General features: G+C 39.5%; 1 protein-coding gene across 1 annotated transcript; it reads right to left on the reverse strand.

Moving 5' to 3' along the window:
* Window positions 1-4,655: 4,655 nt before the first annotated feature.
* On the reverse strand, window positions 4,656-5,570 carry LOC111152001 (olfactory receptor 9A4). The gene has a single exon (XM_022510257.1). The coding sequence runs from the start codon at window positions 5,568-5,570 to the stop codon at window positions 4,656-4,658; it is 915 nt and encodes a 304-aa protein (XP_022365965.1).
* Between the last annotated feature and the right edge of the window lie 6,971 nt (window positions 5,571-12,541).

Genomic DNA, 12,541 nt, shown 5'->3' on the forward strand with positions numbered 1-12,541 from the left:
CTCAGGACCAGCCAAATCCCAGTTAGGGACTATCCCATTAGTCTAAACTATAATAAAGATGATAAGGAGCAGAGGAGCAACTGACCCATAGCAGACAAATAATTAGAAAATAAACGTTTATTGTTGTGGGATACAATGATTTTGAGATTACTTCTTACCATGATGTAACTTAGACTATCCTGATTAATACAAGAATAATTAACAAGTAGGTCAGATAAAGATACACGTAGCATTTCATAATTTAGCAGTGTAGTCTATCCAGCATAGTGGTTAAGAGAAGAAACAGAAGCCAGACCACCCAGGTTTAGATCCTGGGCCTTCACAATGTGGCCTTGGATGAGTCAATTACTATCTCTGTGCCAGAGTTCCTTGGGTAATAATAGTAGTTACCATAGGGAGTTCTTTTATGATTTAAATGAGTTCTTCTTTGTTTAGTTATAAGAATTAAGTGCCAGAGTTAAGCAGTATTTCTTAGCTTGGGTTCCTCAGGAGGCCAAGGACTTATGAGTTTTCATTGGGGAATACAGTCCTTGAGGGCAGGTATGAGTGACAAAAGATATAAAAAATGGAAGGCTGTAAAACCAATAAAAGGATGTTTTATCAAGTTTGCTACCATTAAGTGCAATGAATTGCTTGATCTTTGGAACAACTCATCTTAGAAGGTGTATAAATTGTGTCTCATGAAAGTAGAAACTGGTAGATAATTTTTCCTCTTTTCCCGTCTGATGGACCCGTTTCTACTTTCATTAGTCAATTGCATTCAATTGGGACTAACTCCTCAGAACTTCTGGGTTGTCCATGTACGGACTTGGATGCCATGTAGGTCCGTCTGGTGAAATCAACAGGGAATCCCTAAGGCTAGATGTGAAAGGTGCTCCTGACATGCATAATATGAAATACTGGTTGTTACCATCATTATTATTGTTTACATTATCCAAAAAACCAAGCATTTCTATAGTCAGTTTTTGGCGGTAGAGAGAAGTATCTAGCATAGCAGAAAGCTTTTGTCTGCAAAGTTGGGGGGATAAGGGAGTGTAGGCACTGGGCTTCTCCGTGTTTAACCTCAGTGCTACACTGCTTTGGGGTATGGAACTCTAAATGGATAGTTCTCTCTGACACTTACTACATAGTACACAGGTAAGTAAGTATTTTGTCTCAGAGCAAGATTCTTTAGAATGGGACAGCCTCTTCTCTTTTCTGAAAGTGATGTTTCTTCCCTTTCAGACATACTAACTGAGGCCTTAGGTTCAAGAAAGTGTACAGTCACTTCTACCCAGGCCTCTTTCTCCTGATATTCTTCTTGAGTTCCTAGCTTCTATGTTATGGTCCAATAATATTTCCCAAAATATTTTAATTTAACAGAAGGCTCCACTTACCAAACATCTTCCAGTTAGAGAAATGTATTCATATAAATAACCAGGTATTCCTGAATAAGAAAAAAAAATACATGAATAAATAAAAAGATGAGAGGTTGAATTACTACATCCCTTAAAAACATAAACAAAATGTGATTATTTTTATAGGTAATACCTATATGGTTACAAAAATAATAGACTATTAGAAGGCAAAGAGTGAAAAATCTTGTTCTTTCTCCATTCTGTCTGCCCATTCCCACCACCACAATTTCACAGGTAACCACGTCTTAATTTCTTATGATGCTGTCCACAAGCAAATATAAATATACCCTATTTCTACTGCTTTCTTATACAAAAGTAAATACTAAGTTCAATGTATTTTGCTTTTCTCACTTAAAAGTACAGCTTGGGGATCATTTCTTATCATTACAGAAAGAGTTTTATTATTCTTTTTATAGCTGCATAATATTTCATTTTATGAATGAAAAAATAGGCAGTAATCTCTTCGATATCAGCCACAGCAACTTCTTTCAAGATATGTCTCCAAAGGCAAAGGAAACAAAAGCCAAAATAAACTTCTGGGACTTCATCAAAATCAAAAGCTTCTGCACAGCAAAGGAAACAGTCAACAAAACAAAGAGGCAACCCACGGAATGGGAGAAGATATTTGCAAATGACAGTACAGACAAAAGACTGATATCCAGGATCTATAAAGAACTCCTCAAACTCAACACACACAAAACAGATAATCATATCAAAAAATGGGCAGAAGATACGAACAGACACTTCTCCAATGAAGACATACAAATGGCTATCAGACACATGAAAAAATGTTCATCATCACTAGCCATCAGGGAGATTCAAATTAAAACCACATTGAGGGGCGCCTGGGTGGCTCAGTGGGTTGGGCCTCTGCCTTCGGCTCGGGTCATGATCCCAGGGTCCTGGGATTGGGCCCCACATCGGGCTCTCTGCTCAGTGGGGAGCCTGCTTCCCCCACTCTCTCTGCCTGGTCTCTGCCTACTTGTGATCTCTGTCTGTCAAATAAATAAATAAAATCTTAAAAAAAAAAAAACCACATTGAGATATCACCTTACACCAGTTAGAATGGCCAAAATTAGCAATACAGGAAACAATATGTGTTGGAGGGGATGTGGAGAAAGGGGAACCCTCTTAAACTGTTGGTGGGAATGCAAGTTGGTGCAGCCTCTTTGGAGAACAGTGTGGAGATTCCTCAAGAAATTAAAAATAGAACTTCCCTATGACCCTGCAATTGCACTACTGGGTATTTACCCCAAAGATACAGATGTAGTGAAAAGAAGGGCCATCTGTACCCCAATGTTTATAGCAGCAATGGCCACGGTGGCCAAACTGTGGAAAGATCAAAGATGCCCTTCAACGGATGAATGGATAAGGAAGATGTGGTCCATATACACTATGGAGTATTATGCCTCCATCAGAAAGGATGAATACCCAACTTTTGTAGCAACATGGACGGGACTGGAAGAGATTATGCTGAGTGAAATAAGTCAAGCAGAGAGAGTCAATTATCATATGGTTTCACTTATTTGTGGAGCATAACAAATAACATGGAGGACATGGGGAGATGAGAGGAGAAGGGAGTTGAGGGAAATTGGAAGGGGAGGTGAACCATGAGAGACTATGGACTCTGAAAAACAATCTGAAGGGTTTGAAGAGGTGGGGGGGTGGGAGGTTGGGGGAACCAGGTGGTGGGTATTAGAGAGGGCACGGACTGCATGGAGCACTGGGTGTGGTACAAAAACAATGAATACTGTTATGCTGAAAATAAATAAAAAAAAAATTTACTTAACCAGTCACCTCCTGATATCCCATTTGGTTAACAATAATTCATTATTACAAAAATGCCATTGTGGATAAAACTGTGTTTATGACATAAGAAATGGAATCACTTATTAAGACCAAAGTCAGGCTGACTAGGGAAAGCGTGAGTGAAGTTGATGGCACTAGGAAAGAGGCACAAAGGCTTCCTGGTGGGAAGGTGGATGACAGCACAATAAGCTTGGGTCCATGAGGGAGAAAGGTAATAGGGAACCCAGAAGTGAATGGGGGAACTGAAGCCACAGGAAGAGAGCTACAAAGAGGAATCAGGAAACAAAGTGGGCAGGAGAGGATGAAAAACTGAAAGGGACAGGAAGCAGGGGTCAGGTAACATGGACCTTGGAAAGACTGAAGAATGTGACTGGGATGAGAGGCTTCCTCCTCTTCTGCACTCTCTGCACTCCCCCTGATCCCAGGGACCCTTGTCACATCAGCTTCTGGCACAGAAGCCCCATTGTCCCACATCCTTTCTGGCTGCAGGCAACATGATCTGGGTACTTTCAGGTGATAGAATGTCAACTTACCTAACTCTTTCTCCCATACCCTGAGGAAGTCCACCTATTAGAGATGTGTCTGTATTTAAAGATAACCACTCCTAGGATTGTAAAGGCATCCAAAATTGTGGAATGACGTCATTCTCTAAATTCTGCCAGCCAAGAAAATATGCAGCAAAGTACTAAGGCAAGAGAACTTTGGGACAGGAAATCAAGGGTAGAGGAAATCCTTCCCCTCACAACAGCATTAACATCAGCTGGAGCTGTTTAGAAATGTAGACTATCAAGCCTTAGTCCAGACAACTGAATTAGAATGTACATTTCAACAAGATCCCATGTGACAGAAATACATGTTAAAGTTTGAGAGGCACCACCTTAGGTCTGCATTTCCATGACTGAAATTAGAAATGTCATATTCATCAACTTGAAAGAATAAAGTATTGTTGTGTCTGCTAAAAAGAGAGAGAAGAGATTGAGAGAGAGAGAGAGAATATGTTTGAGCCAGGGAAGTAACAGGAAGTTTACACAGAGGACCAAAAGCACAGGACATTTTAGATGATTTAGATGACCTAGAATCCAGTAGTCATCCCATTCTGCAGTGGGAGAAAATTTTTCTACCCTTCCTTATTCAGAAACTTAAATATCACACGTATTATTTTTCCATTTAATTTTTTAAAAGTTTTATTGTGAAATATATCATGATTTCAGAAGGGTATGTGTATCTGTATCTATATCCATATATGTAACTTTATCATAAGGTAAATTTTTAGTAACAACTGAGCATGTTAAAAACCACGGCCATAATTTAAAAGGCTTTTGTTGCACACACATTATCTGATGGTGACTAAGATGCAGCTAAAAGATAAGTAAGTACTTATCAGAGCATTCTAGAATTCATAACAATACTTAAGACAAGATTAGATACTAAACTGTTGACAGCATCTTTTCACTCCATCCCAAGGGCTTCTATTACTTTGTCATTTCGGAGGGTGAAGATGAAAGGGTTGAGGAAAGGAGTAACCACTGAAACCATCAACGAAACTACCCTATTGTAATCTGCAGCCTGTGTTTGCTTGGGTTTCACATAGAGGAACAAGCAACTGCCATAGCCAATAATGACACAAGTGAAGTGAGATGCACATGTAGAGAAGGCCTTCCTCTGCCCAGAGGCTGAAGGGATCTTGAGAATAGTGGAGATGATGTAGGTGTAGGAGATGATTGTAGGGATCAAAGAACCAAAAAGAACAAAAATAGCCATTAAGAATAGGATAAACTCTATGAAAAGGGTATTATTGCAGGATAGCTTGAGCAATTGCCCTCGGTCACAGAAGAAATTGTTCACCACATGTGATTTACAGAAGGTGAGCTGAAATGTGGCATACACCGGCCAGATTTGAAAAAGGAACCCAAACACCCATGACACAACGACCACCCAGATGCAGGTTCGGTTATTCATAATAATGTTGTATCTCAAAGGGTTACAGACAGCCACATAACGGTCCACAGCCATCGCTCCCAGCAATGCAAATTCTGTGGTTCCCAGAGAAAGGTACAGGAAGAGCTGGGTGACACATGCAGCCAGAGATATTGTCTGTATTCCAGGGAGAAGCAATCCCCAAAGCATCACAGGCACGATAACAGTGGTAACCAAGATCTCCAAGGCAAAGAGATGACCAAGGAAGAAATACATGGGGGACTGCAGACGTTTATCAACACACACCATCACAATAATGACCGTGTTTCCCATTAATGTCACGAAGTAGAAGAAGAAGAAGGTAGCAAAGAGAATATGGTGTAGTTCTCTGGAGCCAGGGAAGCCAAGGAGATAAAATTCAGTGGCACTAGAGTGATTCACCAACATTTAGTTCTGAGCTCTTGTTCCTTGTGAAATCTAAAAAGCAAAGGAGAAGAAACAGGTTTTTGATTGCAAAAAGTTAAAGGATGACTCCAATTGAGGAAATATCGGCCACACCTAGACTCTACAACATAATACTACTACTTTCTATACAAACTTGGTGTTAAATGTTTTATGTAGGACATGAATAAATTTGACAGTAAATTAAAAGCCCAAGAAGATGAGCAATAGCCACCAACACCACACCCTAGGATGAAAACACACCCACCCCTGTCTACCCTTGTACACCTTGTCTACCCTTACCACACCCACCCTCTACCCTTGTCTCTCAGTTCACTGGCCATCCTCCCTTGAATTCTGTTCTGATATGCCACCCTGTCCTTTCCTGACCACAATTGTACCACCAACACTTCCATCTCAAATGCCCTAAAGTGTTTTTCCTGCCTCCTTTATCTATTTCTGCAAAATCCTGCTAATATCAACAGTTATTAGAATAGCAAATCCCAATATTAGCCAATCACATGCAGATGTGGTTATTTTGTATCTTCTAACATAGAGGATGCTGTATTACGTTCATGTGAAGTTCTGCCTCAATTATATTATAAACTTTGCTGTGTTGTGAGGAAGTGGGAACTCTCCAGAATATTGTCATAAGAAAAAACTATTTTGAGACAAAATATTGAGTCTTTCCCTGACTTCTGGAGAGCTGGCTCCCTCGAGGGGATTATCCACTTCTTCCTCCTTATTCTCATGATAAAAGCCTTCCTCCATTTCTCATTTCAATGAATGTATATCCTCTAAGCAGGAAAAGCCTCCCAGCTCTCCAATAGTGACCTCTAACTCTCATATCTTGATTCCCTGGTCAGTAATAGACACCAGGGAAGGAAGGGTCCTGAAGAAACTCCTGTCTGTACTCCAGTATCCAACCTAGAACCAGAAGACAAGGAAACACCTGTGATATAGAGGCAAAATCCTCCATATTCCCCAGGTCTCAAATCTCTACTTCCAGCAGGGACACAAGAACTCAAAATGGGCAGCCCATCCCTCTAACCAAACTGCCATGGGGTCAGTCCCATTGAGCAACTTGGAACAAAGAGCACATCTACTTATCTAGGACCTTCCATTTTCTCCAGAGCCCTAGGAGAAGAAGAAGTAGAAGTAGGGTATGCAAAAATGATGGAAGACACCGATATAGATCATACACATTACCTCAGGAGAACTGGGCTCCTTCCCTCTCCACATGCAGATTTTTGCTCAAAGATATCATCTCCACAGACCCTTCCCCCCTCATCCTCTCCAAAACAATACATGCACAGTTTCACTCTCTAACCTCTTTAGGCTGTATTTTTCTTTCTGTTGGCTCGCATCACTACCTCAAATATAGGATGCATTTGCTTCTTACTTTATCATCAAAACCCCACATTAGAATAAAGTACCTTGAAGCAACTTCTTTGCATTTCTTGTATTACCACCTGTGACAAGAACAGACTCTGACAAAGTATATATTCTATAAATATTTTTGAATAAATATATCAATTAATAGATCAAAGAAGAAACAGAGTATCCAACCTGACTACCTTTCCCTCCATTCACTCTTCTCCAAAGCACCACCCAGTCAGTCTGCATTCTGTCTTCCAGGAGATCCCCAACAAGATGGCAAGTAGAAATAAGGAAGACAGAATGAAAAATGAAAGAACACAGACTTGGGTGATGACACAGAGTATGCCCATTGCCAGTACTAGGTTCCATCAACCTGCCCTTGGCTACAGAGCGATGATCTGATGGAGAGTCGTCTACTCTGCGGCTCCCTTACTCCATTCTTCAGACTCTAGGTATCCTTGTTCTATATGGCAACAAAGCCTAGACCCTCTCATGATAATGCTCTTCTACTCTGTCCTTCACTGAAGGGAATACCTGGAAGACACTCACCTCCAGAGATGGGGACTGGATTGGAAAGTTCTACTGCTCTTCAGGCATCAACCCAGACTACCCATGGCTAGTAAAGAGCCGTGCTTAGGAGGCAGACACAGCTCATTCTGTCTCCACTCATGGCAAAGAACACCATCCACACAGAGGAGCTTAGGAAAAGTCCAGAAGTAGTGCTAAGAAGAATCCACCTATCTTCCCCCTCCCTCATTCTCTCTGCCTTTTCTTTCTCTACCTTTTCTGTCCCCAAGGATAGTTATACACTAAGGAATCATTTGCACTTAGAAACACACTAGGGATGTAGTCAAGGAAAAGCTGAAGAAACTTTCACTCTTCCCTCTGAGGATAATCAAGTTTTACTTTTTTTTTTTAAGATTTTATTTACTTATTTATTTGAGAGAGAGAGCACAAGCAGGGAGGAGGAGTAAAGGGAAAGGGAGAAGCAGGCTCTCCACTAAGCAGGGAGCCCGATGTGGGACTCGATCCCAGGACCCTGGGATCATGACCTGAGCCAAAGGCAGCCAGTTAACTGACTGAGCCACCCAGGTGCCCAGATAATCAAGTTTTACCTCCTGGAAAATTATGTGCATCGGGCAAACTTAAAAACTGCCTGTCAGAAATTTCTCAATGTCCAGGCTGCCTTCCTCCCAGACCCTTACTCATCACAACAACCAAGCCGTGACTGGTCAGCCCCCTGATCTGCTCTGTGCTTCTCCCTGACTCCATTTATCCCTGCAGAGCCTAAGCTACCCTCAAGCTGATGAGTCCCCTAATCCCTACAAAAGACACACATCAAAACCTAGAGGTCACTAAATCTTCTTCATCACCAAGGTTTCATGAAGCATGTCTTTCCCAGAGGATCTCTGCATACTCTCTACCACATACCCTCTGTCCACAGTTACGAGAGCCTGGTAAGTGAGAGAAGACTTGCCACCTACACCAAATTCACATTCTGTTAAGTCCACAGCCCATTCCAGGCCCTCCAACATTTATCCAATTGTAGTTGTTCAGCCATACATTTCCCTTCTCAATTCAGATGCTCTCAGGTCACTTCCATGTGTTGCTTGAATTGAGGGGTGAAAGTGAAGAAACAATATTCAGAATCAACAGCAACAACAACAAAATACTACATAAAAGTGAGGATGGCTGGGATGCTGAATAAATCAGCAAAAGCACATTTAAAATATTCACTTTTGCAATTTAAGAAACATGGCATTTTTCATAAAAGTAGCACAGGTCATAATTTAAAAATCAAATGGAAGGATATAAGGTAAAGTGTAAATATCTCTCTCCCCATTTGTTTGACTCTCCTGGCCCATCTCCGAGAACTAAATATGATAATAAATTATTATTATAAATTTCTAATGCATTCATACAGTACTTTACTCTGTGTTTACAAGAATATCTGTATATATTCTTTTAAAGTAAGTGATATTTTAATAAATATACTGTCCTGCTACCTTCTTCTTATTATGTGCATGTGTGTGTGTGTGTGTGTGTGTGTGTGTATGAATGCTTGTGCGGCTATTAAACTTTTCCACTTTAACAATGATCTGTTGGGTACCTGGGTGGCTCATTTGGTTGAGCAACTGCCTTCAGTTCAGGTCATGATCCTGGACTCCCAGGATGGAGTCCTGCATCGGACTTCCGGCTCCATGGAGAGTCTGCTTCTCCCTCTGACCTTCTCCCCTCTCATGCTCTCTCTCACACTCTCTCTCAAATAAATAAAAATCTTCTTTAAAAAAAATGATCTGTCAATCACATTTTAAGTGATGGCTTAATATTCATTTATGAAAATACTGATCAATATTTAATGAACATGCTGATGAATGTTTCATTTTCTCCAATTTTTCATGTCTACATTGCTTTTGCAATAAATATTCTCATATCTGAAAAGTTGTCCAACTTTTTAAAAATTTTTTATTTTTTTAAATTCCTTTTCAGTGTTCCAGAATTCATTGTTTATGTACCACACCCAGTGTTCTATGCAATACGTGCCCTCCATAATACCCACCACCAGGCTCACCCAACCTCCCACCCCCGCCCCTCCAAAACCCTCAGATTGTTTTTCAGAGTCCATAGGCTCTCATGGTTCATCTCCCCCTCCAATTTCTCTTAATTGTATTAAATTCTTAGCTGTTATCAAATCACTCTCAAAAAGTTGCATTAATTTATAATCTCTTGTTTTTGAGTTTTTATTTAATTACCACTTACTTAACATAGAGTGTAATACTGGTTTCAGCTGTGCAATATAGTGACTCAACACTTCCATACATCACCCACTGATCATAACAACGCGTGTTCTCCTTAATCCCCATAACCAACTTCACCCCCCCCCCCAGACCAATCTAGCTGTTGAGTTCAGGTGTTTTGACGGTCTGTTCTCATAGTTAAGCATCTGTTTCTTGGTTTGCCTCTCTCTCTCTCTCTTTTTTCCCCCTCATTATCTATAGAAAGCTTTCAGTCATTATTCTAATTGTTTGTTTGTTCATCCTCATATCCCCATGACACATAAGATATGCCTTTTGTAATTATTCCAAAACTCTTAGATACTCTGTTTTATCTTTTTCATTCATTCTTCACTTTACATTTTAATTCTGGAAGTTTCTAATGACATATCGTAAAGCTCACTAATTTTTTCCTCAACTATGTACATGTTTCATAGTTCATTAAAGCCATTCTGAGTTCATTAAAGCCATTCTTAATTTTTCTTTACATTTTTTTTACCACTTCATTTTTATTCTTTCTCATAGATTCCATTGCTCTGCAGATATTACCCATTGGCTCCTGCATTTTGTCTGCTCTTCTACTAGAGTCCTTAGTTTCTTAAACATACAGTTATTTTATTTTTTTAATTTTTTATTTATTTATTTTTATTAAGTGCATTAGCCAACATACAGTACATCATTAGCTTTTATGTACTATTTTTTATGTACTATTCAAACATACACTTATTTTAGAATCCCAGTCTGATCATTTCAACATTTCTACCATATGAGTCTGGTTCTCACGTGTGCCCTGTGTCTCTTCATGCTTTGTTTACTTTTGTTTGTTTGTTTTACTATGCCTTGTAATATTTCAATGGAAGCTGGACATTACATAATGGACAAAAAGAACTGAGGAAAACAGGTCTTCTATGTGAGGTTTTATGTTTATCTGCAAATGAATTGGTCTGTGTTTACTGTTTACTGTAGCTATGGGTGTCACAGATGAATTAAATCTCTTGTTCTTATTTTTGTCTCACCTGTTGTCTTTGAGTTTCCCTAGAACCTCCATCCTTTTTTTTTAAGTTTTTATTAAATTCCACCTAGTTAACATATAGTGTAATATTAGTTTCAGTTCTACAATTCAGTGATTCAATACTTACATACAACACCCCATGTCCATCACAACTGCATCCTTAAAACCCATCACCTATTTAACCCATTCCCCCCACCCACCTCCCATCTAATAGCCAACAGTTTTTTCTCTATAATTAAGAGTCCATTTCTTGGTTTATCCCTCTTTTTGTCCAATATGATTGTTAATTTTGTTAGAATCTCCTTGTTAAATAAAGTCTTAGACTCACAGTTCTTTCTGTTATAAACCTCTATTATTATAAAGGAGCCCCACCAAAGTGGTGGTAAGGAGTAGATGGAGTGAATCATTTAGCATTCTACAATCTTATGATTAGGTCTCAGTCTTTTAGTGAGCCTGTGCCCCCAGCTTGTACCTTTGGAGAGATATCCCTGTATCTTTGGTCAGACAAAAAAAGGCAGAGAGGCTGGACTTGGGTGTTTCCTTTCCCCTAGATCTACATGCCCCACTGCAGTTACAATTCTCACTTCCCCAAAAGTCACTGTCTTTGCAATAATCACTTCACTGCATTTCTTAATGGTTTTATCACCTAAATTTATATACAGTGCTATGCCTTAGTCTTGCCCATTTCTTAAAATTTCATGTATTCTTTAGTCCTTTTAATCTGCAGATGCTTTCAGCATCCCTTTCTTTTCCTTACAATCTATCTGTTGAATTCATAAGGTGTTTTGACAGTAGCTTCCCATAGTCTGGATTTTGGTGATTCTATCCTCACATTATAGAGTTAAATGTATCTTTCTGTTCTTCATATATTCTCCTGTAAATTGGCAGTTGAATTCAGAGGCTTGATCAGACTAAGCTCCACCAGTTTTCATAAAAAGAAGGAATTTTAAGGGTACCTGAGGGGCTCAGGGAGTTAACTGTCCAATTCTTGATTTTGGCTCAGCACATGATCTCAGGGTTATGAGATTGAGCCCCTCCAAGGCCCCTGCATTGGGTGTGGAGCCTGCTTAAGATTTTGTCTCTCCCTCTCCCTCCACCTTTCCCCACCCTCTCTTGGGGAAAAAAAAGAAGAAGAAAGAAAAAAATTGAAGGATTATTATAGTTTTTCACCAAAAGACACATAAGATCTAGTTTTCTCTTATCCATGATATTAGAAACAGTTGATGCATGACTTCTAAACCTAGTATTTCATTGAGGGTAGCTGAATGGTGATATTCTAATTCTAACATTTTTTATAAGTATCTAGAATGCTTTGATATTTTCATTTACTATACATTTACCCAAAATAATTACTTGGATATTTCCATTGATCAGATCTCAAAATAATGCATAAGAATCCTTAATCACTTTTGAAAGTTAACAACCTGTAAGTATCATTATGAACCCATAAATTTTACTATCTTCAATGGGTTTAAAATGATTGTAATTAATGTATTTTCAAACTACATCTTGTCTTATACTGGCTAGAGAAAGCCCCTTTAGTTTGGATGCTGAATCCTTTTTAAATGTCCCTAGTAGAACCCTCCTACACTGTTGGTGGGAATGCGGGCTGGTGCAGCCACTCTGGAAAACAGTATGAGGGTTCCTCAGAAAGTTGAAAATAGAGCTACCCTACAACCCAGCAATCACACTACTGGGTATTTACCCTAAAGAACAACTGTAGTGATCCAAAGGGGCACGTGCACCAAAATGTTTATAGCAGCAATGTCCACAATAGCCGAACTATGGAAAGAACTTAGATGTCCATCAAC

The sequence above is a fragment of the Enhydra lutris genome, unplaced genomic scaffold (genome assembly GCF_002288905.1).
Source record: "Enhydra lutris kenyoni isolate GAN:26980312 unplaced genomic scaffold, ASM228890v2 scaffoldscaffold27, whole genome shotgun sequence".
In the NCBI taxonomy this organism is placed as follows: Eukaryota; Metazoa; Chordata; class Mammalia; order Carnivora; family Mustelidae; genus Enhydra; species Enhydra lutris.